Here is a 25222-nt window from a genome sequence, read left to right as displayed (position 1 = left end):
CCGCCGGCCCCGCCCCCGCGGCAGCCAATCCCCGCCGCTCCCACGGCGGGCAGGGCGGCGCGCGGAGAGGGCGGGGGTTGGCTGCGGGGATGACGTCACGGCGGCCCCGCGCCGCGATTGGGCGAAGCTGCGAGGCGGGGGCGGGGCCGAGGGCGGGGCGGGTCGCCCGGGAGACGGCGGGGGGCGGGCCCGGGGCGGGGCGGGCCCGGGGCGGGGCGGGCCCGGGGCGGGGCGGGCCCGGGGCGGGGCGGGCCCGGGGCGGGGCGGGGCCGTGAGGCGCCTCCATCTTTCGGCACAAAGGAGCGGCGGCAGCGCCGGGCCGGGGCGGAGGGCGCGGGGTCCGCGGCGGCCCCGCTGCGCTCCCGGCGGGGCTGCGCGGAGCTGAGGTGAGGCAGGGCGGGAGCGGCCCGGCTGGGGGCTGCCGAGGGGCGCGCATCGGGGTGAGGGGAAGGGACGGTGCCGGGCTGGGCGCCGGTGGCCCCGCCGGTGGCCCCATTGCCGGCCGTGCGCTAATGAGTGAAGGCACCGTGCTCAGCCTCCCCGCCCTCCGCTCCCCCAGGGGCCCCCGGCGTGGCTCCCGGTTGGGGTGGGAGCCGGGCCGGCGCAGCCCCCCGGCCCCAGGCTGCGGCCCGGGGTCCGTCGGCTCCGGTGGTTGGTGCAGGTCCCCCCAGGGATCGCCGGTGTCCCCCGCCCGCCTCGCCGGGGCCATCTGGGGGGCAAGCCGCGGTAAGAAGCGGGTGGCCAGGGCGCAGCCCCCGGGCTGGCTGCGCTCTCGCGGAGGCCCCGGAGCTGGGCAGGGCTGGCGTGGGGAGCCGGGCGCTCGCTGAAGGAAGCGCTAAGAGGTGAATGAACGGGGGTTCGGCGAGCTGGGGCGCCCCGAGCCCGGCGCTGCTCGGGGCCCGCAGGGGTTGGAGCTTCCTAACGGCGCCTGCCGGGTGCGCGGAGAGCTCCCGGTGCTCGTATGACTTGCAAAACACGGGCTCGGCTACAGCGGGTTTGGTGTGCGGGGGGCAAAATGACTCGGAACCGCGGAGTCACGGACCCGACGTGCTGCTCGGGCAGCTCGGAAACGCGGCGGGGCCGCTGAGCCCTTGAACATCGCTCTATGAATGTGAGCAGTCAGAATCCTGAAAGCTGTTTATGGCTCTCGGTGTCAAAATGTTTCTCCACAGCAAGTTTTCTGGCTTTACAGAGGAAATGTGAAGGTGTGGAGCGGGGCAAATGCACTCATTCACCTGGATCTTTTGTTTTAAGTTCTTGGGTGATGGAATAGGCAGCGGCACCTTTGCTACGGGTGCGGCAGCACCTCGGCTCTGCTCTCCCAATTCAGGGCTTATAAAGCAGGATTTTTTCACTGCTTGTATTATGCCCATATCGAGCATGAGTTTCTCTTTTAAGCCCTTTGATTCTGATCGCTGTTTCTATCTCGAAGGCCTTCATTAACCCCTTCTTTTTAGGCGCTGCTGGTTTTTTCTGCTGTGTAGCAGTATGCGTGTGCACTGTCTGTTCTAGGTTCAGTCGTAGTGTAGGTCCCAGGAATGACTGTAGTCACCTGAGTTTCATTTTCTGTTTCGTTATTGCAAACTCTGATCCCTGAGCCCAGAGTTCATTTTGGTGCTCAGCCAGTGTTATCAGTTTTTCTCACACTGTGAAACTTTGGTCCATGGAGAAACACAAACATACGAGCTGCCTTTTCTCTCCTAAATTAATTCAGCCTGCTGTTTTCTGAATGCTGGTGGTTTTGGTAGTTTTTTTGTTTTTTTTTCATTTTATGTCTGTATCAGTGTTTGTGTTCTTCAGTGTAAGAGGTTTTTTTCTACTTGGCACTAGCTTTGCCTCAGGGTTTTAGTTTTTCTGTTCTTTGTCTTGCATTGAATGCGTGTATTTGTTTTGGTGTTTTCCTTTCTCATGCTGGTCCTCAGTTCTGCTTTTCTACTAGTTTTCTGTACATCCATCACTGCTATGAAATTGTTGTGTGGAAACCTACATCCACTTGTTTACTGTGACTTCCCTTGTTTTCTTCCTGGTATTAAAATTTTTGCTGTTTTCTTGTTAAATTATACAGATTTTAAAGCAGTGCATGTTTTCATCACCTTTGAGCCACCTGAAATATTCCCTTGCATTTCATCTCCTCTTGGACTCCTGCACTTGACTGTGGATTTCCAGAGGACTGTGCATTCTCAAAACTTGTCATATTATTTTAAGAGTCTGTGGTGCGGTTAAATGTGGTTTTGTTTTGCATTTATCCAAATGCACAGAATTGATCTGTTCTTTGATCTAAATCTGGCCCATTCTTCTCTAAGCGCTTTTCCCTGTGTCTTTGTTCTCCACCGAAGTCCACTCAGCAAAATGGGCCCTTTCTCCTCCTGGCACCCATTCCTCTGTGCCTCCCTTTAGGACATTGCTGTTATTGCTTTGTGCCCCAATCTCTGCTGTTTGCTCCTATTTATAGGTCTGCTTGAACAGATTGTGAATTTCCTGTGGTGTGTTCTTTTTCAGATGAGTGAAGCACAATTGTAGTTGCATGATCACTTCTTGTCTCTTCCCTTTTCATCCAGACATTCTCTTGAGGTTCCTGCTAAATGAAAGTTTTCCGTTTCCCCTGTCCATCACTTGAGTAGGAAACTCCTCCAGGGTATTTTAGTGCTGTGCTTTGCATTCTGCACAACTCTTGTTTTAACTGTTGCTGATGCTGATTGTTTATTAGCTCAGCCTTGGTTGTTTACCCACTCTTAGGTTGCTGATAGAGCTAATCCAGCTTGTCCACACACCTCCCTTATCTTCAGCTGTGATACCAGTGTGTGTTTGCAGGAAGGTGGGCTTGTTGGTTTCCCTGAGGTCTTTAACTTTCCTTTTTATTTGCCTTCAGCCTCCTATACAGGGAGTTTCACTGCAATGCTTTGTGGTAGCCACTGTGGTATCTACTCTGTGGCCTCATAATTTGGTGATCACTCAGTAGGCTCTCTTGTTCTCTTACTGATACATTATTCTGTGCTTTTCTTAATGTTCTTTTTTTACCCTTAGAGGGACATGATGGTTTTCTGCACAACCCTGCAGTGCTCTCCCTTGGTGCATTATCAGTGTTTTCACATAGGAGGTCTTAGCTTGAAGTGCATTTCATTTGCTGTAAGTCTAATGGATAGGACTGAAATAGAATAGAATGTTTTGGTTCCCTCCTGTAAAGTAAGACATCCCTCATATTCTGCCCATCAGGTGGAATCAGTCAATTCTCCTCAAGCTTTTTGCTTGCTTGTTAAAATTAAGGAACAACAGGAAGATATTTATTAGTGTAAGCAATAATACGGCAGTGATTTGTCATAGAACACTTACTGGCCTGTGACTCTTCAGGTTTCTTCATTCAAATTCCCTTTCTTATTATCTCTCTTACTTGGCAATGTGCTGTGTTTGGAAATGTCCTCTGTTGGTCATGTAGCTATGGGCTGATATCCTCACAAAGTATAGTAAGGCTCATCATGTGCACTGTGTATTTCCCTGTCAACACAGAGGCAGCAACTTAAAATGCTGTCAGCTTGTAGGAAATTGAAGGCCGGCTAGTGTCATGATATTTGTCCTGTTCTGCTCCATTATCAATATGTTATGTTCAGAATTTCAAACTGGTTCTGTGGGTTTTTTTGCTCTATTGAACTTATGATTGCTCAGTAGAGTTTGAATTTATTCATTGCTTTAGAGCAGTGCAGGCAGTGATCTTACACTGAGATTCCTTGTCTTTAGGTATCTCGTGTGCTTTTTATCGCCTTGTGTCCTGACAATATATTTGATTTTCCTGGTCTGTCTGTGGTAACTGTAAAGCTGGCATTGCAGGGCAGTGACTGTGCCAGCAGGATCTTTATTTCCTTTTCTATTCTTCATTATGTTGCTGAGGTCTAATAAAAGTCAAATGTTCACACATGACTCAGGAGGTTGCGTGACTGACCAATGCATCATGTTCTCTCTTCAGAAGTGCTTGTAATTACCTGCCCTTGATCTGCCATTACTGTGACCAGGTTTGTGCTCTGGCAGCACAGCTCTGCCATGGGAACTTGGTGTGTTTGGTGGGCTTTGCCCATGCAGCAGGGATACCTGGCAGTCCGAAGTCTGGGATGAGGTGCTGCTCCTTGGTTTTTAATGCATGTTTATTAGATGGAGTTCAGTGAATAACCATGATCAGGAACAAGAAATCTATCTTTTTTCCTAATAAATCTCTCCCCCTCAGGGAAGTAGTGGTTTCTGAGCATATGAAACACAACTATCATTATTTTTCTCCCTTTCAAAGGTTTTTTTTTTTTTTCAATAGAAAATGCTTCCCTTTTGCTCTAAGTATCTAAATATCTTGGTGTTTCTTAGGTAGGAGAAGGACGAGTATAGAGGACTTTTTGATCTGAAGTGTTTGCATTGGGTTTTTGGATTGTTGGCTTCAGTGCATGTGCACAAACTGGTACAATTACAGCTTGAATCAAAGGTTAGAGGGCAGCTGATGAACTACAAGCCAGGAGATATACTGTTCACATGTATCTTATACCTTCCTGCAGCCAGTGGGACATGCTAGAAAGTCATACTGAAAAAAAAAAATCCAGCAGCCTGCTGATGCTCTTTTTTCTCTAAAGGCAAAGCTGTCTGCATGGAGCAAGCTTAGAATTGTTCTCTCTGCTTTTAAAAACATTCAGCTAATGGTGGGTTGAAGAATGGTGTGTTTGCACTCAAACTCTAGTTAATGTATCAGTCCTGAAATAAAAGATTTTTTAAAAATTAACAATAGGTGAGTTATTCTCTCTTTAGAGCATTACCCCTTTGTAACATTTAGTGAAATGGTGTTTACATGTAATTATCAAAACAATCTTAATTTTCCTGAAATTGCTCAGAAAGTTATTTAGCATAAGCCCCAGGTGGCTGAGACTTTGTGTTCCTGGTACTGTTGCAGGATTTTGAAAGCCTCTTCAATAGTTTGTTTGTTTTCTGCCTTTTTTGACTAAACTGGGTGCACAGTCTTGTTTAAGGCATATTCAGACTGCCTTGTGAGACACGTGCTCATCATCCTCCCACTTCCTAACCCACCTGCACGTGTCCGAGCCATCTCTCAGGCAGTCAGGCCTCTTCCCCTCCTTGGCCACAGCACACTGAGCAACTTCCTCTGGCTTTCTTGGTACTGGCAGGGTCCCTAAAATACTAAGAAAATACCACAGCTCAGTGGTTGGAGCAGGACACCTGCGAGACCTGGCAGGAGCACTTGTTGCACATGGCTGGTGAATCCACAGCAGGCTCTCTCCTGCAGCGTGCTTTGTTGGCAGACTTGTAGCAGGGCAGAAAGGAAAGGTCCTCAAGGCAGAACCTGAAGAGACAAATGGGGAGAAATGAAGCTGAGTTCTTGTGTGCATGAGTTTTTTGTTGTTTTAAGTTCTGTGATGAAGTACTGGAATTGTCTACCCAGGGAGGTGGTGGAGTCACCATCCCTGCATGTGTTTAACAAAGACTGGATGTGGCACTCAGTGCCATGGTTTAGTTGAGGTGTTGGGTCATGGGTTAGTCTCTTGAAGGTCTCTTCCAACCTACTGATTCTGTGATCCTGTGAAATTGGTAAGATAAGGGGGTTCCAGTGACCTGCCCAGAGCTGTTTCAGGTTCTGTATTCTTCAGCTCTGGAAGCCCCAGGTAGTTCAGGAGTTGTGCTTTCCAAGAGTGCTTCTGAGGCAGCTTTGCTAACCTAGTGACCTACATGTTGTGTTGGACTCAAATGACAGTCCCTTGAGCAGCTGTCACTGTATCCACTCACAGGAGGAAAGGGAATTAGAAGGGCATTTCCTGCTCTGTCAGTACAGTCCTGAATTTTGTCTAGCAAAGAGCAGACAGCTTTCCATGGCTGGCAGGAAGGCCACAAAGGTGGCTCTCAACTCTGGCCACTGAAAGATCACTCTCTGCTCTGATGCTGCTTCAGTTATCAAGACATGGAACATTCTTCAGCCTGTTTATAGACATTGCTCACCAAGGCAGTTGTCAGACAGCTGATAATGCAGGCTTCCAACTGAGGCATTGCTGAGTTTTTTAGCAATGTTATCAAAATTTTACACTGAAAGCAGTTCGTGGACATGTGAATTTTGCTTGTTCATAATAGCTTAGTCATGCCACATAGCTGGGCTAAGTTCTGTGGTGTATAGCAGGAGACTGTTCTGCCTTCTACAGAGTAGTTCTGCACCCAGTGTTCCTCTGAAAACAAGCCCAACTCTGAGTTAGAAGAAAAACACTTAGGTTAGTTTAGACAAGAAACAAAGTCTGAGTTGCTACTCTCTTAGCTCACCTATGTGAAGCTGGTGGTTTGCTGATAAGAATCTGCCCTTGCTTCCAGCAGTCCTTCCTTGAAGCATCTTCCTGGTGCCCACAACGGGATGACTTGGAAGCCCTTGTGCTAGCCTTACTTCCAGCTCCCAGGGCAGGGCTGTGCTGTGACTGAGCTGCTCAGTCTCTTGATTTGCCCCTCAAAATGCTTGTGTGTTTTAGATTTTGCTCATGCACAAAGTTCTTTAAGTATTGCAAGGCATTGATCTCCATGTGACTGAAGAGAACTCTTTCACTGGTTTCTTGCTACTAATATAGATAAAGCCTTATCCTTTCTGAAATGGACTGTTGTAAATTTTACTAGATAAAGCTTTTTAAAAAAAGCTTTCTTTTTTTTTCCTGGGATTTCTTTGCCATTCTATACTTCTGCTTGGTATCCAAAGAGTCACTTTCCTTCCAGCCTTGTCTGTTCTGGAACTTATTGTGGATTTTTTGGGAGAATTTTAGGCTTTTTTGGTGGAGTTTTTTATTTAATATTGAACCCTGATATCATGAATGCTTTTGTCAGAATTGCATTGTTGATAATGCCTTTAATTTTCTGGGCAGCAAGGAAGATTAACTTGAATTAATTGAAAGAGTTATTTATAAGCTTCCAAATGAATGTCTGTGCCAAAACTCAATAGGGTATAGCTAATTGATTTTATTTCATGTGCTTGTATCCCTGCAGTTTATAGGATTAGTGTTCCTTGCCATCTACAGGGCATTATCTTTATCTCTCTGCCACTTCTGAAGCAGTGCATTATACTCTGCTCCTTGGGCAACTGCTGAGCTTGTTCAGCTCTGCCAGGCCACGTCACCCTGCTGGAGGCACCTCTTGTTCAACTTCACTGGGCTGTCAGATACCACTATCTTTTAAAAAGATCATTATCTCAGAAGTGCTTTCATCTGCCTCAAAGCATAACTTAAGCTCAGTCTCTGATAAGAAATGTAATGATCCATCTGTGGCTTGGGGAGCTGAGAGGCAGGAAGCATGATCGATACCAGCGTTGGATTAGACATGAAACAAAGTTGAGGTTTTCTGTAGTACAAAGGACAGTTCCACCTAAATGACTGAGATGACAAATGATGACCTCTGAGATGGAGAAGCTCAAAAGGTGGTAAATGCTTCCTTTTCAGAAAGAAAGCTGAACAGTCTGACAGCTGGCATGTCCAGAGCACCAGTGTCTCTGTATCCAGAGGTAATGGAAGAATTGTGCAGGGAGGAATCCCTACCAGGCCTGCTCTGGTGACACTCATTTAAGTGAGAAAATGAATTTCACTTAAAATCAGTGTTGCAATTTTAGTGTTCCTGTACCAGCTTAAAAAAGGTGTTTAAAGGAAGTGAAAAAACAAAGTAGTGCAGTGTGCGGCTATAAAATCTGACTTTCACAGTGAGTCTACAGAAAAAGAAACTACTGTGGTTGTAGTTACTATCTGCTTCTTGCTGCTTCATATCAAGTCAGACAAGAGATCAGATCCTCCAGCTCTGTGTTTGTGATAATGATGAATTATCTAGGGAAGACATCAGGGTTAAAGCCCGATTGTTTGCGTAAACCTTGTACAACTCTGGGGGTTTTCACTGATGAGCACTTACGCAGGAGCTGGAAAGCTTTGAGACGTGGTGAGTCTCCCTTTCTGTGAAACTGGTGTGCCCAAGGTCAGTCTGCTTTTGGTTTCAGGTGCTCTTGCCTCAGCAAGAAAGCAACCAGCTCTGGCAGTGGCTTTGTGAAATGTTGCATGCCAGTAAAGGCTGCTTCCCATTGTGTTTTGACACTAGTCTTAAACCCTCCAAGGTATTTTTAAAGAAAATAGAATTGAATTAGGGGTTTGCTTCAGATTACACAATATGGTGGTTGGTTACCACATGCAGAAGAGCCAGCAGGGTATTTACTCGCTCCTCCCGAAGGCTGCAGTCCCCTGCCTGCGTGCGCTGCGTGGCACCACACTGGACACCCAGCAGCTGCTGCTCTTCTGTTGCACAAGTCTCACAGGTGAGAGGTTGACCTTGCATGTCATTGGGATCTCTTGAGGAAATCTCCATTTCACATTCTAGCTGTATGTCATTTACTGGAAATTCTTGGTTTTCAGTACTATCCTCTTATTCCTGTATCAAAGTTGATTATCTTGCAGCAATTCATAACTGTTTCCTTCTGGTTTGAACTTTCATCTGACAGGCATCACAAGTATTTCCATCTCTTCCTTTTTAGGAGCATCATTTCTTTGGGAAAGAAATGCTGAGGAAATACTTCTAATTATTTTATGTTCTTAACAGGAAACTGCTGGCTAAAACTCTTAGAGTTTTGCTTTTGAAAATCTGTCAGTGTGGTTTGTTGACTGAGCTGTATTACTCTGCTCAAGATCACTGATCTTGCCCTTGTAGTGGTGGCAGAAACTGGAAAAGTGTTTTTTGGTAGCTGAAACCTTCCCCATTTATGTGCACGAGGGGTTTTTGTTTGCTTGGCAGCGTACTCCATTTCATGGAAAGAAGAGTCATTTTCCATCATGAGGCAGTATTATGGTTGGCTGTAATCAAATATTTGAGGGGATGAATCACTGACTCTTGGGCTGCACATTGCAGAGAAATGATCCCAGTGCCACTTGGAACCAACTCCTCCACTGGCGTCCTCGGTCGGATGATCCAGAGGAGGCTTCTCTGGGGCAGGCTGAGCACCTGCACTGCCAGGCAGGTGCAAATCCACTCTCATAGCATCCCTTCCAATGGATGAGGATCTTGTCTTTCCCACTTGGGCTTCCAGCCAGGAAGGTTGGTCAGCCTGTGGAGCTCATAACTCCTTTGTGCGTGTGTGTGCTTGAGCCTGCCAGGAGAGCTGCTGCTTTCTGTGGTGGGGATGGTCCCAGTGGAGGTGTCTGGGGCACAGGAGGCTGCAGCTGATGGCTGCTTTTCTCCCATGCAGGGAAGGTGTCCTGCTCCAGCAGCATCTGATCTGAGGGCTTTGTTGGGGGCAAGATGTGCTGGGGCAGCTGTTCAGTGAGTGTCACACAGGGGCTCTCTGGTGTAGAGGAGGTGTTGGGCACTGGTGTTTTGTGCTGTTTGGTGAGAGCTGGAGTACCAGCTGCTTCTTAGGAATAAAAACTGGTATTTTTATTAGTTTGCTTTGCACTTCAGAACCTTTCTTCCTGCATTCATGCACTATCCAGACAAGCTGGTTTGTGAGCAGATCTGTAGCAATCTCTCCTACCTTGTGTTCCTAATTATTTTGCCTTTCAGTTTGTTTGAGGCTTGACAATGAGCTCCTTGTATGTGATGGTGAGCAAGAGCCAAGTGAATGCTGTCAAACCCAGCTCTTTACTAAATAAGGGGAGTTTATCCTGTCATTTCTCTCTTCCTGTTATCTAATCAGCTTTTATAGTGTACTTTTATTTTCTGCTGTGTCTACTTGAGAAAGATCTGGAGCAGATACTGTTTCTCTTCTTCCTCCTGTAGGGAGTAATTTTGAGGTGAGTTGGTCACTGTTCTGCACTTGGTGCTGTGTAATCTGGAATACCAAGGCTGTAAAAATAGGTTGGGTTTTCTGTCTCTGTGTCTAGTCCTAAAGCTTTTAGATAAGAAACTGGGTTTTGAAGCCTTAAGAGAATTCCCTCTGTAAAGGGTGGATATAGCTGAAAATAACAGCACAGCTTGATGTCATGGCAGGTGCAGGGAGGAGGTGGGGTATGTCTACCTTAGATGCAGTTTCCAAGTTAATTCTCTTTTTTTTCCATCTCCCCTCAGGGACTCAGCGCAGTTCCTAGAAGTGAAAGCAGAGTCAGTAATGACTCAGTGCCCACCATAAAGGCTTACAGAGCACTGCCTTTTCCAGATACCTTTGTGCACTGGAAGAGAGCAACCCATTTCTGCTCACTTTATGAGCTCCCCCAGCCATTCCTGAACCAAGCAGACATACAGGTGAGTTGATCATAATTACGTGTTTTTAATCATGCTTCAAGTTGTCACACAGAAAAACTTAGGCTTCAATAATCAGCTTTAATCTTGACATATGTCTGGTTTTGTTTCTTTAGGTTCTTACTCATTGTTAATCTCTAAAATCCAGCTTTTGTATTCTTGTTTTGATGACAAGATAGATTCGCAGTGTTAACATTTCCATAAGTTACAGACCAACTTTATTCAGATTCTAAATCTGTAAGAGTTTTACATTTTAGTATTATCTTGCTAAAAAGCCCTTAAATGACCCAGATTCATAAATACATACGTATTCCCTAGAAAGACATGATTTGCATTTAACATAGCTAGTTCTTAAAATCAAGAAAGTAATTTTAACCAGTTGTGAACTCAGACAATTCTGTTTGAGGTCTTTGCAATCTGCACTGGCATCTCCCATCTGCTTGTGACTTGCTGACTGAGAAGGTGCCAGCTGTATTGGCTCAGCTGGAAGGATCTGAGCCTGATGGCCAAACTGCTTAGGGCAAAAAGCAAACATGATGTGATGCTGAAACCCTTTTGATGATCTGTGGTTTAGGAATTTCTTGACCAAGAAGTCAAGAGCTTGTATTTTTTTCCTATTAATATCCCTTGAGGAACTGATTTTTTTTTTTCTTAGTTAGCCTCCAGTTAATTTCTTAATACTGAGTATTTCACTGTGCTAAAAGATGATGTGTTGCACACACGGAAGAGCCTGTGAGCTTGGTGGCAGTGCTTTTCCAGTGATAGCTGACATCCCAAGACTTGCTCATATGACCAGTGTCTGGCTTCCTGACTGTTGTTGTGATCTTGTCCCAAAGGGCAGCCAGCATTTGCAGAATTGCCAGTTGGCTCTGATGGTGGGAGCCTTCCATATTTAAAAGGTGTCAGCTCTCTTTGACTTTCTCTTGAATTTAGGATGCTACATGTCTGCTGTTAATGAGATTATTTAATAATTGAAGAATAGTAATAACCTATTACAGAATATTCACCATAACTTCTAGTGTAAATGTTAAACTTGATTCTTGAAAGGGTAAAATTACTTATTCTGACATGCCTGAAGTGTGTAAGTAGTGAAATTACATCTTTTGTAGGGTTTTAAATTACCTGAGACTTTAAGTAATGTTCTTTAGAAATACATCCTATGGCTTGAAACATAACTTGTTATGAAATGGGGTTTTGAATCCTTTTTCTCTTGCATTTTCAAGTTAATAATTGGGAGAGACTGCTCAATGGTCTCAGTTGCTACTGGGCCTGTATGTGTGATCCAAACCATTTGAATGAATAACAGAAGAATGATTGAATTAGCCTTTGTTCCCAAAAATGGAAGATTGGTTTGACACTAGATCCAAACAGGCACACAACACCTATTTCAAAATCCCAGTTAGATTTGTAAGGCATTAAAATGGTGTCTATAATTCCTGTTTAATTCAGTGTTGGTGCTTCTTTGGGTGAGAATGCAGGAGATGTAGGCATGTTCCAAAAATGTATATGAATGCAGAGGTGGGCCACATGGTTCTCTGTTAAATCTATCGTTTGTTGAGATAAACCATAACTGTAGGATTAGTTCTTCATAGTTTTATCTATTTTATAGTTTGGAAATGTTCCTGATGTGAAATGAGGACCTTAAGTGTACAGCCTTTATTGAGGTGGCATAAGCCATATGTCTCTTTGAAGGGTAAATGAAACTGGCTTGTTGATACTTAGTATTTAAAAGGTAGCAGTGTGGGACATTTGCAGGCAAAATTGTTCCTCTGTACCCAAAAACCATGAAGGAGCTGGGAGGTAATAGGCAGTGTAGAAAGGAATGGTGTGTGGGCGAGGGCTCCTTACCAAGGGAACTTCCTCCTCCTCCTCTTCCTTCCTTTCCCTTTCCCCACAATAGACTGCAGGTAAAGCCTTGTGTTTCGTAGCTGCTTTATCCACCAAAACTGGTGGTGTTTACTAAAATAGGAATTCTTCTGTTGTTTTCTAGCAGTAGTAACACTGACTCTTGTTCTATGTTTGCTTTTTCAGACCTCCTTCTGGATGACCAATGTGTTTTAAGTGATTCTGTCAGCAGCTAAGCTTCCAACTTCCCACTCATTCCAGCTGGTAGCACCAGTTTAAGATGCAAAAAGATCACAATCCAGGATCACACAAACATTTCTCTTAAAACTTCCTAGATGATTGTAGTTGCTTTGGTTGTGTTCTATGCTAGCAGAAGCCTTTTCCAAGGTCTGCTGTTGACTCTAGAGCACCACATTCCCCATTTCCTGGGAGCCTTGGGGGCTGGCAGCATGGGAAACTCCTGCGTTTGTCGCGACGACAGCGGGGCCGAGGACAACGGGAACTCTCAGGGCCGGCAAACGGAGAACAGCAGGACACACATCCCTGAAGCAAGGAGCCACCCAAGGGACCCTGTCCGTCCACCCAGGAGGGGTCGAGGGCCTCATGAACCAAGGAGGAAAAAACAGAATGTGGATGGGCTGGTGCTTGACACACTGGCTGTAATTCGGACGTTGGTAGATAAGTAAGTACCTCCTCAAGGAATAATTCAACATGAAAAATGTTCTTGTCTTCTCTCAAACTGTGGCTCCAGCCTCTCACCGATCTACACCTGACCCTCCCTGAAGGAGCTGCGTGTTTCCATCTGGAGGCTTAGGAGAGGAGCACCTTTCCTAGGTAATAGAAGTAGCTCCTGAGTGCCCAGGTACAGACTCTTCCAGGAGCTGAGGAGCTTTCTCTCAGTTCCTGTATGGGCCTACACCCATGTGGGATGAGGAGTGTGCTCAGGATTTCTTACCTGGCACAGATACACAGTTTAGGAAGCAATAAATGCTCCAGAGGCTGGGAACTTCTGTCCTAAAAATTGGTGGTTGTGCAGTTTTCTGTTTGCAGGCTGGATTTTACTTCTTTGGAAATAGTGAAACAAAACAGGGAGCTTTGATCTTTGTTAGCCTGTATAAACAGACTGAGGTTTTCTTTCCAGTTTTAAGTATGACTACTTTTTAAAGATCACATGTTGTGACTGCCCAGCTCACAATCCCAGTATTGCATTCCTGGCATGCTCAAAGCATCCATTAAGGGCGTGGGGGATATTTATGGGCTCATCCATTTTTTGGTCTTTTTTTTTTGATTTTGTGTTGCTTTCTGCAAAGCTTTAAAAGTACCTTAAAAATGATGGGTTGTTAGCTCAACACCTTTTGGGTTAGGTACAGGCTAGGAATTGGAAGGACCAGAACTGAAGGAAAAACACTCTTCCAGTCTGACAGCTGGGGTTTGAGTTTAAGGTGGATGAGGCTCAGACTCTTCCTGACTCATATACCTGCATCAAGTCTGGAATGTGCCTGCAGAGAAGGAGTTTGCCTTCCTGCTGTCAAAGGCATTAAGTGAAAATATGAGGACTGATGTTTTTCATGATCATTCAAGTCTAAGGTATATGTTTGATTTTTTAACAGGTTTTATTTTGTGCTGTGTTCAAGTCATGGCAAATGTTTTTTGAAGTCTCTGCCCAGTCTCACATGCCCTTTCCCTCAAGTTCAGCTCCTTAAGCTGTTTCACAACACTTCTGTGCACAGTTGATCCTGTTCCTGTGGGTCTTGCAAGCAGTTTTGTAATCTTGCAAGCACTTTCCTATGCTACTGGGAGACAATAAGCATGGTTATTTCACTGCCCATGGAGTCCTGTTGCTGATGAATTCCTGAAGCTACTGTATTTTTATGGGGGCTTTTATACAGACTACAGTAAAATGCACTCTGATAAGGAATGAATAGTTGCTTTCCCTGTTTGCTATTTGTTTGTGTTTTATTTGGGTTCATTTTTTTCTTGTTTTTGGTTTTATCAAATCTCAAGGTTCTGACCTAAAACATATCTGACAACTGATTTTTTTTTCTCTCCTATGTAGAGATAGCTGCTTCCTAGAATTTTAATTAAATAAACTCAGAAGGATAAGCTCTATATTTTGAGGCTTCTATGAAAAGTGGCCTTGCAAATTAAGAAGTCACCAAAATGGCTGTTTTGTTTCAAAATGAGGAAGGTGTGTCCTGGAGGGGATATTGGAAATAAAGTGGTTAAAATGGCAAATCAGTGGGACAGGATTGTCCTGTGCTCAGTGCCAATACTGTGAAAATTGCTACTCGTGACAAAATCAGAAATCTTGCAGATAAAAATGTCATCCTTTTTTATCATAGCCTTTACTTGTATTTATGGTTGGGATATTTGTTGAGGTTTTTTTCTCCTTTCTTTGAATCTTTCTATCCTTTCTTCTGATGTAATTCTGGCTGCAAAACTGAACTTTTCATTATGGGCAGATTACTTTCCAGAAGAAAGGTGAAGATGCCTCGAGTTAAAAAAACAACCCAACTATTTGTTTCAAATGTTATGGCAATGTAAAAATGTATTAAACTGGATTTTAGTGTTTTCTTGTGGAAATATTTAAGAATGTCCTCACCTTTTTGTAAGAAAAGAAAGACATATATTTATGTAATATGTAGTTCATCAATGCTGAGATTTTTCTCTTTATGATTAGTCTCTCAAACTAGGTAGTTTTATTATCTCCATAATTAATGTCTGTTGAAACTTTCTAAAATTCCTCTGTATTTCACATTTCCAATTTCTTTTCAGAGCTGTGTGACAGAGTGTGAGCATGGAGCATAAAGTCTAAGCCTGGGGTTAGTTCACAGTGCCTAAGGAGCACTGAATAAAGTGTTTTAGGACATGCTGCTGGATAAGATTTTTCTGGACCTAGAGGTGCTTACTGAACAGGACTTTGGGGTCTTGCTTTAGATACTTTCACTGGCAGTACCTGTTCAGATGTGTCCATAGCTTTGTGTGTTCACTCCAGCAAACTGGAATGAGGACCTGATCTATTGAACTTCTTGCAGTTTTTATTTTAGAAAATGGCTTGGATTAAATATTTGCTGTTAAATTGCCTTAACCATTTCTTTTAACAACTCTTGAAGACTGTGATGCTGTTAGATGGCTTCCCATTCAGATTTTGTGGTGGTTTTTAAGTACTTATGTGTTTATCAGAGCATTTCTGGGAAAAAAATATTGTTGAAGTGATGCCCCTCGTGCACTGCTCTGGATTCACTCTGTGACCTCTGTGACATGCAGTGCTACAAGGAGTCTGCTAATGGACAGCACCAAATCTAGGCATTATGTTCAGCTTTTAGACATGCAGATGTGGATCACAATTTCACTTGTCAGCTGTTGCAGACATGCAGATGTTGATGTTGAGCCAGAGAGAGGCTCAAATCCCATCTGTGTTTGAGATCGGAAAATGACATTAACAATCTGCAGCCTGTATAACTTCCTTTTGTTAAATGGATACTGGATTTGTTTTCTGTCTGTCTATAGTCATTTTATTCAGTGTGTTATGTTGATGATTGTGTGTAAATTTGATCTGTTTAATATCTCTTTCAGCGACCAGGAGCCTCCTTATTCAATGATCACGTTGCATGAAATGGCAGAAACAGGTATCAAGGCATTGTGTTGGGCATTTCATTTGTGACTCACAAGCAAAAGAAACAAAACAAACCCCAAGCCCCGCTTTCCTTTGCAAAGAAAAATACACCTCAGCCAGCTGTGTTGGGATGTGGTGTAGCTCTGGGGATGTGAGAACCAGAACAAAGTTCTGCCCTTCAGAGCTTCACTGAGCTCATGCATTAGCCTGAGATTTTTTGAATTCAGTTAAATTTCCCACGTGAAATCTCCAGAAGCAGCCAATGGATGGCCACAAACACACTGCAGTGGCATTAAAGCCTAAGCCACAAAGAGTGGCTGTTTGCAGCTGAGCAGGAACAGCCCATACCTGTACACAGATGTGGGCCAAGCCTGTGTGCTCCAGTGTCAGCACATAGCATGTTCTTCTGGTTTGGGTCTTGCTGACCTTACACCTCTGCTTTACTCTCTATTTGTCCCACCCCTGTCCCTAAGTGCTCCTGCAGGACAAGGAAGGGCTGTTTCATCTTTGTTACAGTAGGAGAAATACTCCCAGCTTAAAGCTTCAACAAAACTTTTGGTTTAGTTGAATTTTTACCTCTCTACTTAGTAGTGTTGAGAGTGATCTTAGGAAATATATTTCTGTATTAAATCAATCAAGCTGGTTAGATATTAGAGCAATTCAATAAAATGCATTTCAGGGGAATGTGCTAACATAACTCAACCCCCAATGTATTAGTGCTGTGTTGTTGTTGTGGGGAATACTGCTTCTACAACCTCACTCACCTGTATACAGATACAGACTGTCTTTATTTTCACTTCTAAGGGAGCTATTTTCTTGTAAATCCAAATCTGTTTACTTTATCAGTAGTTTAACATCTTCTAGTGGATGTTTGCTTGCAAGTAAAAGCCCTTGTCTACTCATTCAACAGTGAGAGCTGCTCCTTAGGAAAACAAACATGCTTTAGACCAGCAGGCATGGGAAAAACCCACTGAGTTTCTCTGAACCTTGTGTTATTTCAGGGAACTCAGGAAGAGGGATCTGATTCTGCTTAAAAGAAATTATTTCCTCAGTGTCATTGTGTATGTATCATTTACCACTTAAGAGTTGACATTGGATGCTGAACTCTGAGTATCATGCTAGAGCTAAGTACTTGTCTATACCACCATGAGTATTCCTTCCTAATAGTAGTAGGAACTAAAGGATGCTCTGGCCTGGGCAAGACTTCTCCAAACCATACAGTGTTCACTATTACCTAAGCTGCTGTAAACATTTTCCTTTTTGAATTTAAACTTCTAAACTACTGCAAACTAAGACAGTGGTGTAAAAAGCAAACTGTTTTTCCTGATATCTCTAAGTTCACTGAGTAATTTTGAGGATTTTTCAGTTTACATTTAGGGGTGTACGTTGAACACTTCTGAATTGCACTGTTAATTCTGAGTGTGACTTCTGTTTTGTGGTTGACAGATGATGGCTGGTTGGAAGTTGTTCAATCTTTAATTAGAGTTATCCCATTAGAAGATCCCCTGGGACCAGCTGTTATAACACTACTTCTTGATGAATGTCCTCTGCCAACAAAAGTGAGTTGAAAGCAGATGCATTTATCTGTGAATGCCAGTTATTTGTGGTTGCCACACCCATGATCTCTTCGCGTGCCTTTTACCGGTGATGCAAGACAGATAGTGGTTCAGAAAATGGGTGTAACATTCAACTTCAAGTAATTTGGGGCGACTTGGTGTCTAAGTGCTAATTAATGCTAGGAGTATTCCCAAAAAAGATAAATTTGATCCGTGAGGAAGGAGCAAGAGACCCTTGGTTTTTGGCTGCTTTTCCTGCCACTCTCTTCTGCTGTGTGGTACTTAAACTGTGCAGGGAAGGAGCAGGTGCTGCAGAAGCTGCCCAAGTTCTGCTGTTTTGTTCCCTCATTTGCAAAGCTGCACTTTTACAAGTCATTTTTTAATGTGTTCCTGCCCTGCGCATAAGGAATGCAATGAAAATGGGTGTGTTAAGCTAAATAAATGACATTTTTCAACTATGAAATACCTGTATATGGTTTTAGCAAATGAGAATACTTTTGTTTTACTGGCCACTAATCTGGTTTTGGGTGGAAAGATGACCTGAGGTGTTCATGCTATGTTGGTGCAGGTGTGTAACTGAAAACCTTAAGGATGCTAAACATAATGTTTGTACAGAGAACTTGTCTGTCTTCAAATGTTTGTCATTATCTCATTTCTTCAGAAACCAATGATCACTTCATTGCTGCTTTCATTTCTCAAGCTCCTGATGCTGCCAATTTTAGTCTTCCATTGGTGTTGTTAAGGATGTGAAGAGCTGGTTGTATCAGTGGCTGGGGTTTGTTTCCTCTCAGCTATTGATTAAAGTTATCTGAGACTTCTAAACAAGAGAAATATATTCTGTCACAGAGACTGCTGAGTTAGTTTGAAAACAAAGGTGTGACTAGAAACTTTGTCTGCTTTAAAAAATAAATCAGGAAATGAAGACTACTGTGAATGCAACACAGGGAGAGTGATTCTGGATTTTTTGTTTAGCTCTACAATGTCCTCAGCAATCAAATTATGTTTTTCAAAAGCCACATGACTTTCATTTGGATACTGTAAAGGAATTTGCTATAAAATAGTTGACCTTATCAAGACAAGGAATGAGTTGCTTGTTTTTTGGGGGGGCACAGTGGTTTTTCCTGTGTAGCTGCTTTACAGCACAAGGAGCTGCAGCTGTGGGGTCTGCTGGCCACATGCAGCCTCATAAAGTGTAAGAGCTGCTGTTCATTTTCTTCTATACCGGAGAGGTTTTAAGTTTTTTGCCTTAGGGATTTTAAGTCACTGCCTCACTTCCATGACAGCTGGAGAACAGCAGTATGCTGTATTTTATTTTCTGGTTTTGTAGGCTAAAAAGTCCATAAAGCTAAAAGGGCAGTGCAGTAAACTGTTTATTCTATTAAGTCTTTCTTTAACTCAAAATACTTGATCTCTCTGACAGTTCTAATAATGGCTAAAAGCAGTATCAGTATGTCAAGAGTCTAATTTTAGTGAGTCCTTTCCATCCCAAGCCTGTTGCTCAGTCATTCTTTCTTCTTTCTCTGTTCTTTCCACTTAGCTCAGTCCTGTTCATCAGTTCTGTTTTTGTGGCTTTCCTTTTAAGAACATAACTACTTTTCAGTGTGATCTCTGTACAGACCTCAGACTTTAGCACAGTCAACTGATTTGAGTGTGGCTCAGAACACAGTTAAAAAAAAACACATCTATTCAACTTGAACAGTGCTCATTTTTCCTCCAAATGGCTGCTGATGACTTCAATATGAGGAGTTCTTCTATTTTAATTAGATCCTTGCCTGAGATTATGCAGTTTCAATCTGAATCAGCTGAAACTTTCATGAAGTCTGGAAAGTTGAAGAGGATTTGGAACTTTTCAGGGTGGGGTTCTCCCTGTGGGATGACTTGTTCTGGTCCTACATTAACCCCTAACTATCCTGTAAATGTAGAGAATTCTTTAGACCTATCTGTAATTTTACTGCCTGAACAAAGCAGGTCAAAGCATGGCATTTTAGCTTTATTACCCTCCTTGGTTACTTCCTAAATTTGGGTGACTACAGAAAACCATTTAGGCCCTCAAGAATAGAGTTTGACATCCTGTAAAGCTGACAACATCTTAAATTTATGATGGGAATGTAGGCTTTTTGGGGAAGGGACATGTCTCTTTAGTCCTGAGTTCTAAAATCTGAAACAGTCCTTTTCTTTTGAAAAGGGTGTGAGTTTTAGGACACTGGAAATAGATCAGGTGGCAGTGGTGCTGTATGTGCTAATTGGTTCCTGTTGCCATGAGGAGCTCAGTGTCCTGAGCTGTTGATCACAACAATTAATGATCTGGTGGTAATTTTAAAGTTACAACTCTTGGGTCTGTTGAACTTTTCTTCTCATCTGTCCTACATTATCTTATCTTGGAAGATAACCACCCCATGCTGTCTCTAATGTGATGCTGACTTCAGTAATGTGTAAAAGCAATCTGTTTTTACGATACTGAATTAAGGGGAAAGCTGTATCTGTCAGTAATGTTGAAGAGATTTCTGATTTTTCCTTTGCAGGACGCATTACAGAAGTTAACTGAAATATTAAACTTAAGTGGAGCTGCTGCTTGCCAGGACGCCTGTCACCCTGCCAAGCACCGCAACACGACTGCAGTGCTCGGCTGCTTGGCAGAGAAATTAGCAGGTAAAGCCCTGGGCTTCTCCTCACAGCTGGCACTTGGCTCTCTGCAACACCTCCTGCTTTGGCATCCACCATGCACACTAGGTCAGAGGTGTTTGCTTAGAACTGAATACTGTCCTGCATCACAGGGGTACCAGGTGTGACAGAATCTGGTTGATTTAAGTGTCTATATGATTCACAAATCCTTCTCATGTGTGGTTAGTGATTTGGGATCATTGTTTGCTATATTGCCTTAGCACAGGTGATCAGTCTGTCCTCCAGACCCACTCTGGCTGTGAATTACTGAGGACACATTCTCTAGAGTGTAGGTAGGAATATCAAGTTAGTGGTCTTTGGAGGCTGTATAGAAATAAAAAAGAAATATGCTTTTTCCAGTAGACGTGTCTTATTCTATTGTAGATAGTTGAAAAGATTCTCTTCTGTGTTGCTTAAAAGAAAATTGCTGAGATTCTTTTTTAAAGTGACTTCATACAGAATTTTTATTCCCTGTCATTTCTGTCTAGTACACAGTTGGAAACTGATGATTAAGTTTCCTTCCTGCTGGTCATCTCTTTTGTATCTAGTTTTTTTTGCTGCTTTTCTGCAAGTGGACAGGAAATAGAAAAAAAAAAGTGATTGGTGTCACCTGATGGTTATTAAAACCAAATTAACGTATTTCTGTGAGAAAAAAAAAGTAAAGAACAAGGTCTGGAAGTGTTTTTGTAATGTAATACTTCTACTGTATTATACTAAGTCAAAATGAGATACTGTATCTACTTCTATCTTAGTAGACACAGATTCATTGTGTCAGCTCAGGCAACAAATTTGTTAATGAAGTGTTGGAACCCACTGCAAGTTCTTAAGAGCTTGTAGATGCCAGAGTTTGATTCCCTCGTGTGTCTCTCTTGATTAAGTGGACACTATTTCAGGGCTTTTCCATTTTAAATTGGCTGCTTACTCTGGTGCTGCAAGCTGTATAATTAACTATCAAGTTGGCCATATCAGGTGCTCAGTTTTGCTTATTTTGGGCTACTGATAGATGGAGCTGATCTTTACACATTGACTCTGGAAGTAAAGGGGAGACAGTCTTTTTTCAAAAGTAAAGAGCATGAAAATGCTGAGTGGAGGCTGCTGGAGTCTTACTGCAAAATCTGTGGCTGCAACTCTGTACCCATATAGAGCAATGAACTGAACACGACTGTAATGTGCCAGTAACTGTGTAATTATTAAATGTGCACCAAGTATTTTACTAGAAACAATGATAATTGTTTCATATTATAGTTTTGCTTTGCTGTGAAGTTGTTTGGTGTTCTTTGTTACCTTGTGTTTAAAAGATCTGTGGTGGATGGGTATGTGGTACTTCCCATGGAGGGATTTCATTCCTGATGTTCTTGCAGGTCCTGCGAGCATAGGCTTGCTCAGCCCAGGCATATTGGAATATTTACTTCACAGCTTGGTAAGTGTCTTTGATCTTTTCGTATGTATCCATACATAGCAATTAGAATATTGCCAGTGTATGTTACAAAAAGCTGAATTCCAGAGTCTGTGGGATCCTCCATCCTTGGAGGTAATGAGAAGTCAATGGAATAAGACTCTGGGTAGTCTGATCTCTCTGGGTCTATCTCCAAAGGAGGGTGGAATACAAGAATTTTGGAGGCTCCTTTGGACCTAAAGCCTTCTGTGACAGACTTACATCTCTTCTTGTCGGTCTATACTGGGTATTTATTAATTAAGTTTTTCTTACTGCCCATGTTTAGAACTTCCAGTCCCACCCGACAGTGATGCTTTTTGCACTAATAGCACTGGAGAAGTTTGCACAAACAAGTGAGTATTGGCCTGGTACTGCTCTTAACACCATGGCTTCTGCTGCATTATTACCACTGATCACTTGTGAACATGAAAGTCTGCATTGGTATTTATTGCTGTAGTAACATCCCTCTAACCCTCAAAAACCCCTGAGATCTTTGCCGAAACTTATGTTCCCTGTTAGAAATTGCTGTAGAAGGATTTGTGACATGGAGCCTTTGTCACTGACATAAATCTGTATTAGACTTGGACAACAGTTAGCATTGGGAGCTTGTAGGCAGGAAAAAATATTTTTTGCTTTAATGATGCCCTCACCCACAAACCCTTAAGCCTTAAGAGATTTGCTGAAATTGGCCTTCTCATCTTAGAAATTACTACATAATGACTTATGACATGAGACCTTTGTTACTTCAAAATAAATCAATCAGTGTTGGGGAGATGGAGAACAGCTGTGATTGGTCTCATGATGATGCAGCTTCATGCTGAGAAGTGGTAAATCTGAATGAAGATAATTCCACATCTGCTTGGGAAAACAATTTCATGCTTGTAATATTGAGGTTTAGATGTGTATGAAGAGTTCTACTGCATTTGTAGGATGTTATTATCCTTAACTTATCCCTAGTTGGTAGCAATTGCTGTTTTTCCTCTTAAATTGCAGGTGAAAATAAAATGACAGTTTCCGAATCATGCATTAGTGACCAACTGATCCTGCTGGAGAAATGGACAGATAACCCAGACTACTTAAAACGCCAGGTTGGATTCTGTGCCCAGTGGAGTTTAGACAATCTGTGTAGGTATAACAAAGGAATGGATTAATTAAATAGTAATCACTCCTCCCAAGAGATGGATGACTCCTTTGTGTTCATTTTTTATGAGCACTTAGTGTACCTGATTGCATTTTTAATATCTTCTTGAAAAAGAAAACAACAAAAACCACACCAACAAATATATCCAGTGTAATGGTATGGAAAGAAAATTTTGGCAGGGAAAGTGTTTTTGAAAGGAAGTGGTTTGTACTCTGCAAGTTGGAGCTGCAATGAAAATTCTTCATTGCACCAATTTCCTGTAACTCACACTTCAGCCAATTTGCTGAGTGGCTCAATAGTGCAGCTCTGTCTCTCTGGAACATCTGGGTTGCTAACATGTCCTGGTGATGGCCACTTCTGTGTTGCTCTACACTGACACTGAAGACTTTTCAAATTAAATATACTTTTTGATTTTTGTGATCAAAAATAAAAAGTGTTTGGCAAAGCAGTGCTCTAGGTTGATCTTTTGGATTACTAAAAATCACTCAATTTGCTTGGTTAGTTGTGATTTCAAGGGTGAAGCAACTCTAATGACCTTGTATTTTCTAATGCCCTTTACATAAATTTGGGTAAAAGGTCTGTTGGGCTTTAGGAGCTTTAGTCAGCTTATGGAAAGCTAGTGTCAGCTGTGTTTAGTAAATGTCTGTGTAAATGTTGTAGCAAGTTTGCCTTATATGAGGGGTTCTCAGATAAGATCTCTCACTTGTAAATTAACATGTGTGTGTCAACGATTTATTTGACACCTGGCAAGAGAAATGCTTCTGATCCTTCTGTGTTGAAAGGGCAAGCAGGGAGAGAGACAGAACTGTTTTGGCTCAGTTCAAGTCCATCACCTAAATATGAGATGGTAGAAACCCTTAAATCCTTGTTTTCCCTATCTTTCTATCCCAAATCTGTTTCCACTGTAATGAATCAGAAAAACTCTCCCCACTGAATATACAAATACAATGGTAAATCCTGAAACAGTGGTACCTTGGTGTGAACTTGGATGCCTTCCATTTGCCTGTGGGTTTCCTGCAAGTACTAATTAGATTGTGGGAGCTCTAGTCAGAGGCACAGGTCATGCTTTCATGTTTGGAGTGTATTTAACACACACACACTCTATTGAAAGCTGTTTTCATGCAGGCAAAATCTCAGTGTTTTATTCAGTTGTGCCAAAAACTACATGGATTCTAGAGAGATTATCAATGAAATGTATGAAATGTTTAAAATCAAGTTTTGCAGCAGCAGTAACTAACACTGGTTGGGTTTGTTTTTTTGGGTTTTTTTTTTTTTTTTTTAGTTTTAAAAGAAGGCAGGCAGTTTACATATGAGAAGGTTGACTTGACCAACATTAGGGCTATGCTGAACAGCAACGATGTCAGTGAATACCTGAAGATCTCACCACATGGATTAGAGGTAGGAAATGGTTTCATGTATTCAACCTGAAAAAGAGGCTGAAGAAAAAGGCAGGTTTTGCTTTGCACTTACTCCTGTGATTTTGTAGAAAGAATCTACATTGTCTGCCAGATTTGTACAGAAAACTTGCTTTGTCATCAAAGGGTTGTAGCATCACTGCAGTGATCTCAGTTGTAGAAATGTTCACACTAAAGTAATGCCTGTGCCCCAAAACTTTGGGGAAGTGAGGAGGATTCCTAAGAGTCTCACTTTGTGAGCAGTTTTAGTCAAAATATCATTCTATTGTTTGTCCTGTCTCATCTTGAAAAGATCACAGCAGTCAGATTTTTGTCTCAGCCATGTGGGGTTTTTTCCTTGCTCTCTGACTCCTAAAATCTTGTTTGACTACTTAAAGATGATTTTTCATGAATTAACTTTGAAGGCCTCCTTGTCCTTCCTACCAGGAATCAGTTAACAACCAACTATTTAGGTTTTCCTGTCTTGGTTGTCTTAGTCTCTAAATTTTTACATTGTTTCTGTCAACTTTCTACTTTTCCCCTCTTTTGATTTTTTTTTTTCACCTGTGGCTTAACCACAGGCAAATTTTCAGTCTTGCCTACTCACTAGTTTGTGTGACAACTACTGCTATAAAGAGAGGTCACTTTGTCTGAAATGCCTCTAAAATTATGTTGCTATATTCTTATACTCAAGAAACTTGATCCAGGGCAGGAAGGTGTTTGAGTGGTGATTTTTTGGGGGTGCTGGGTTTGAGTGGTGATTTTTGGGTACACTGGGTTTCTGTTTGGTTTTGGCAGGCACGATGTGATGCCTCGTCCTTTGAAAGTGTAAGGTGCACGTTCTGTGTTGACTCTGGAGTCTGGTACTATGAAGTTACAGTCATTACTTCAGGAGTGATGCAGATAGGATGGGCAACCAAAGACAGCAAATTTCTCAACCATGTAAGTACCTGTAATATCATCGATCTGGTGATTGTAACATCAGTATTTTCTTACCTGAAAATAGCTCTGGTTATTCTGTGATCATAACTGAGTACTTTCTTGTTTCCTCCAATTTTTCTGTGTCCTTGAAGAGCTGGTTTTACTGAATGTGGTGTTACAGGAGAAGTCAGTTATTGCTGCAGACTGACACTGTTCACCTAAGTCATGCAGAGTTGCAGCAGAGATAGCTTGTTATCTACTGGCTGTTGTCTGGGAGCTATAGGGAACTTATTTCTTATTTCTTGTAGCATAATCTCTTGGAAGTTCTTTGGATAACAGATTACTCTGTTTTTGGAAGCAAACAATAAGTCACCAGGAGCAGCAGTTTCTCATACACTGTCCTTTACACAGGCAGCCATTTCATCATCCTCTTTTAACACATTT

The 25222-nt window shown here is 42.6% G+C and overlaps 1 protein-coding gene across 1 annotated transcript in view; it reads left to right on the top strand.

Annotated features, from left to right (window-relative positions):
• Positions 1-262: 262 nt before the first annotated feature.
• RSPRY1 (ring finger and SPRY domain containing 1) overlaps positions 263-25222 on the top strand; it is a 35972-nt gene continuing 11012 nt past the window's right edge. The window contains exons 1-11 of the mRNA XM_021541201.2: positions 263-386; positions 10039-10212; positions 12241-12736; positions 15631-15683; positions 17117-17229; positions 19749-19875; positions 21249-21307; positions 21609-21675; positions 22316-22447; positions 23746-23861; positions 24656-24799. Of these exons, the coding sequence (XP_021396876.1) occupies positions 12390-12736; positions 15631-15683; positions 17117-17229; positions 19749-19875; positions 21249-21307; positions 21609-21675; positions 22316-22447; positions 23746-23861; positions 24656-24799 (1158 nt within the window). The 5' untranslated portion in view covers positions 263-386; positions 10039-10212; positions 12241-12389. The remainder of the gene's footprint in view (positions 387-10038; positions 10213-12240; positions 12737-15630; positions 15684-17116; positions 17230-19748; positions 19876-21248; positions 21308-21608; positions 21676-22315; positions 22448-23745; positions 23862-24655; positions 24800-25222) is intronic.

Source organism: Lonchura striata, chromosome 13, assembly GCF_046129695.1.
Source record: "Lonchura striata isolate bLonStr1 chromosome 13, bLonStr1.mat, whole genome shotgun sequence".
Classification (NCBI taxonomy): Eukaryota; Metazoa; Chordata; class Aves; order Passeriformes; family Estrildidae; genus Lonchura; species Lonchura striata.
Note: the sequence above shows the minus strand (reverse complement) of the source record. Positions and strands in the feature narration are given on the sequence as shown.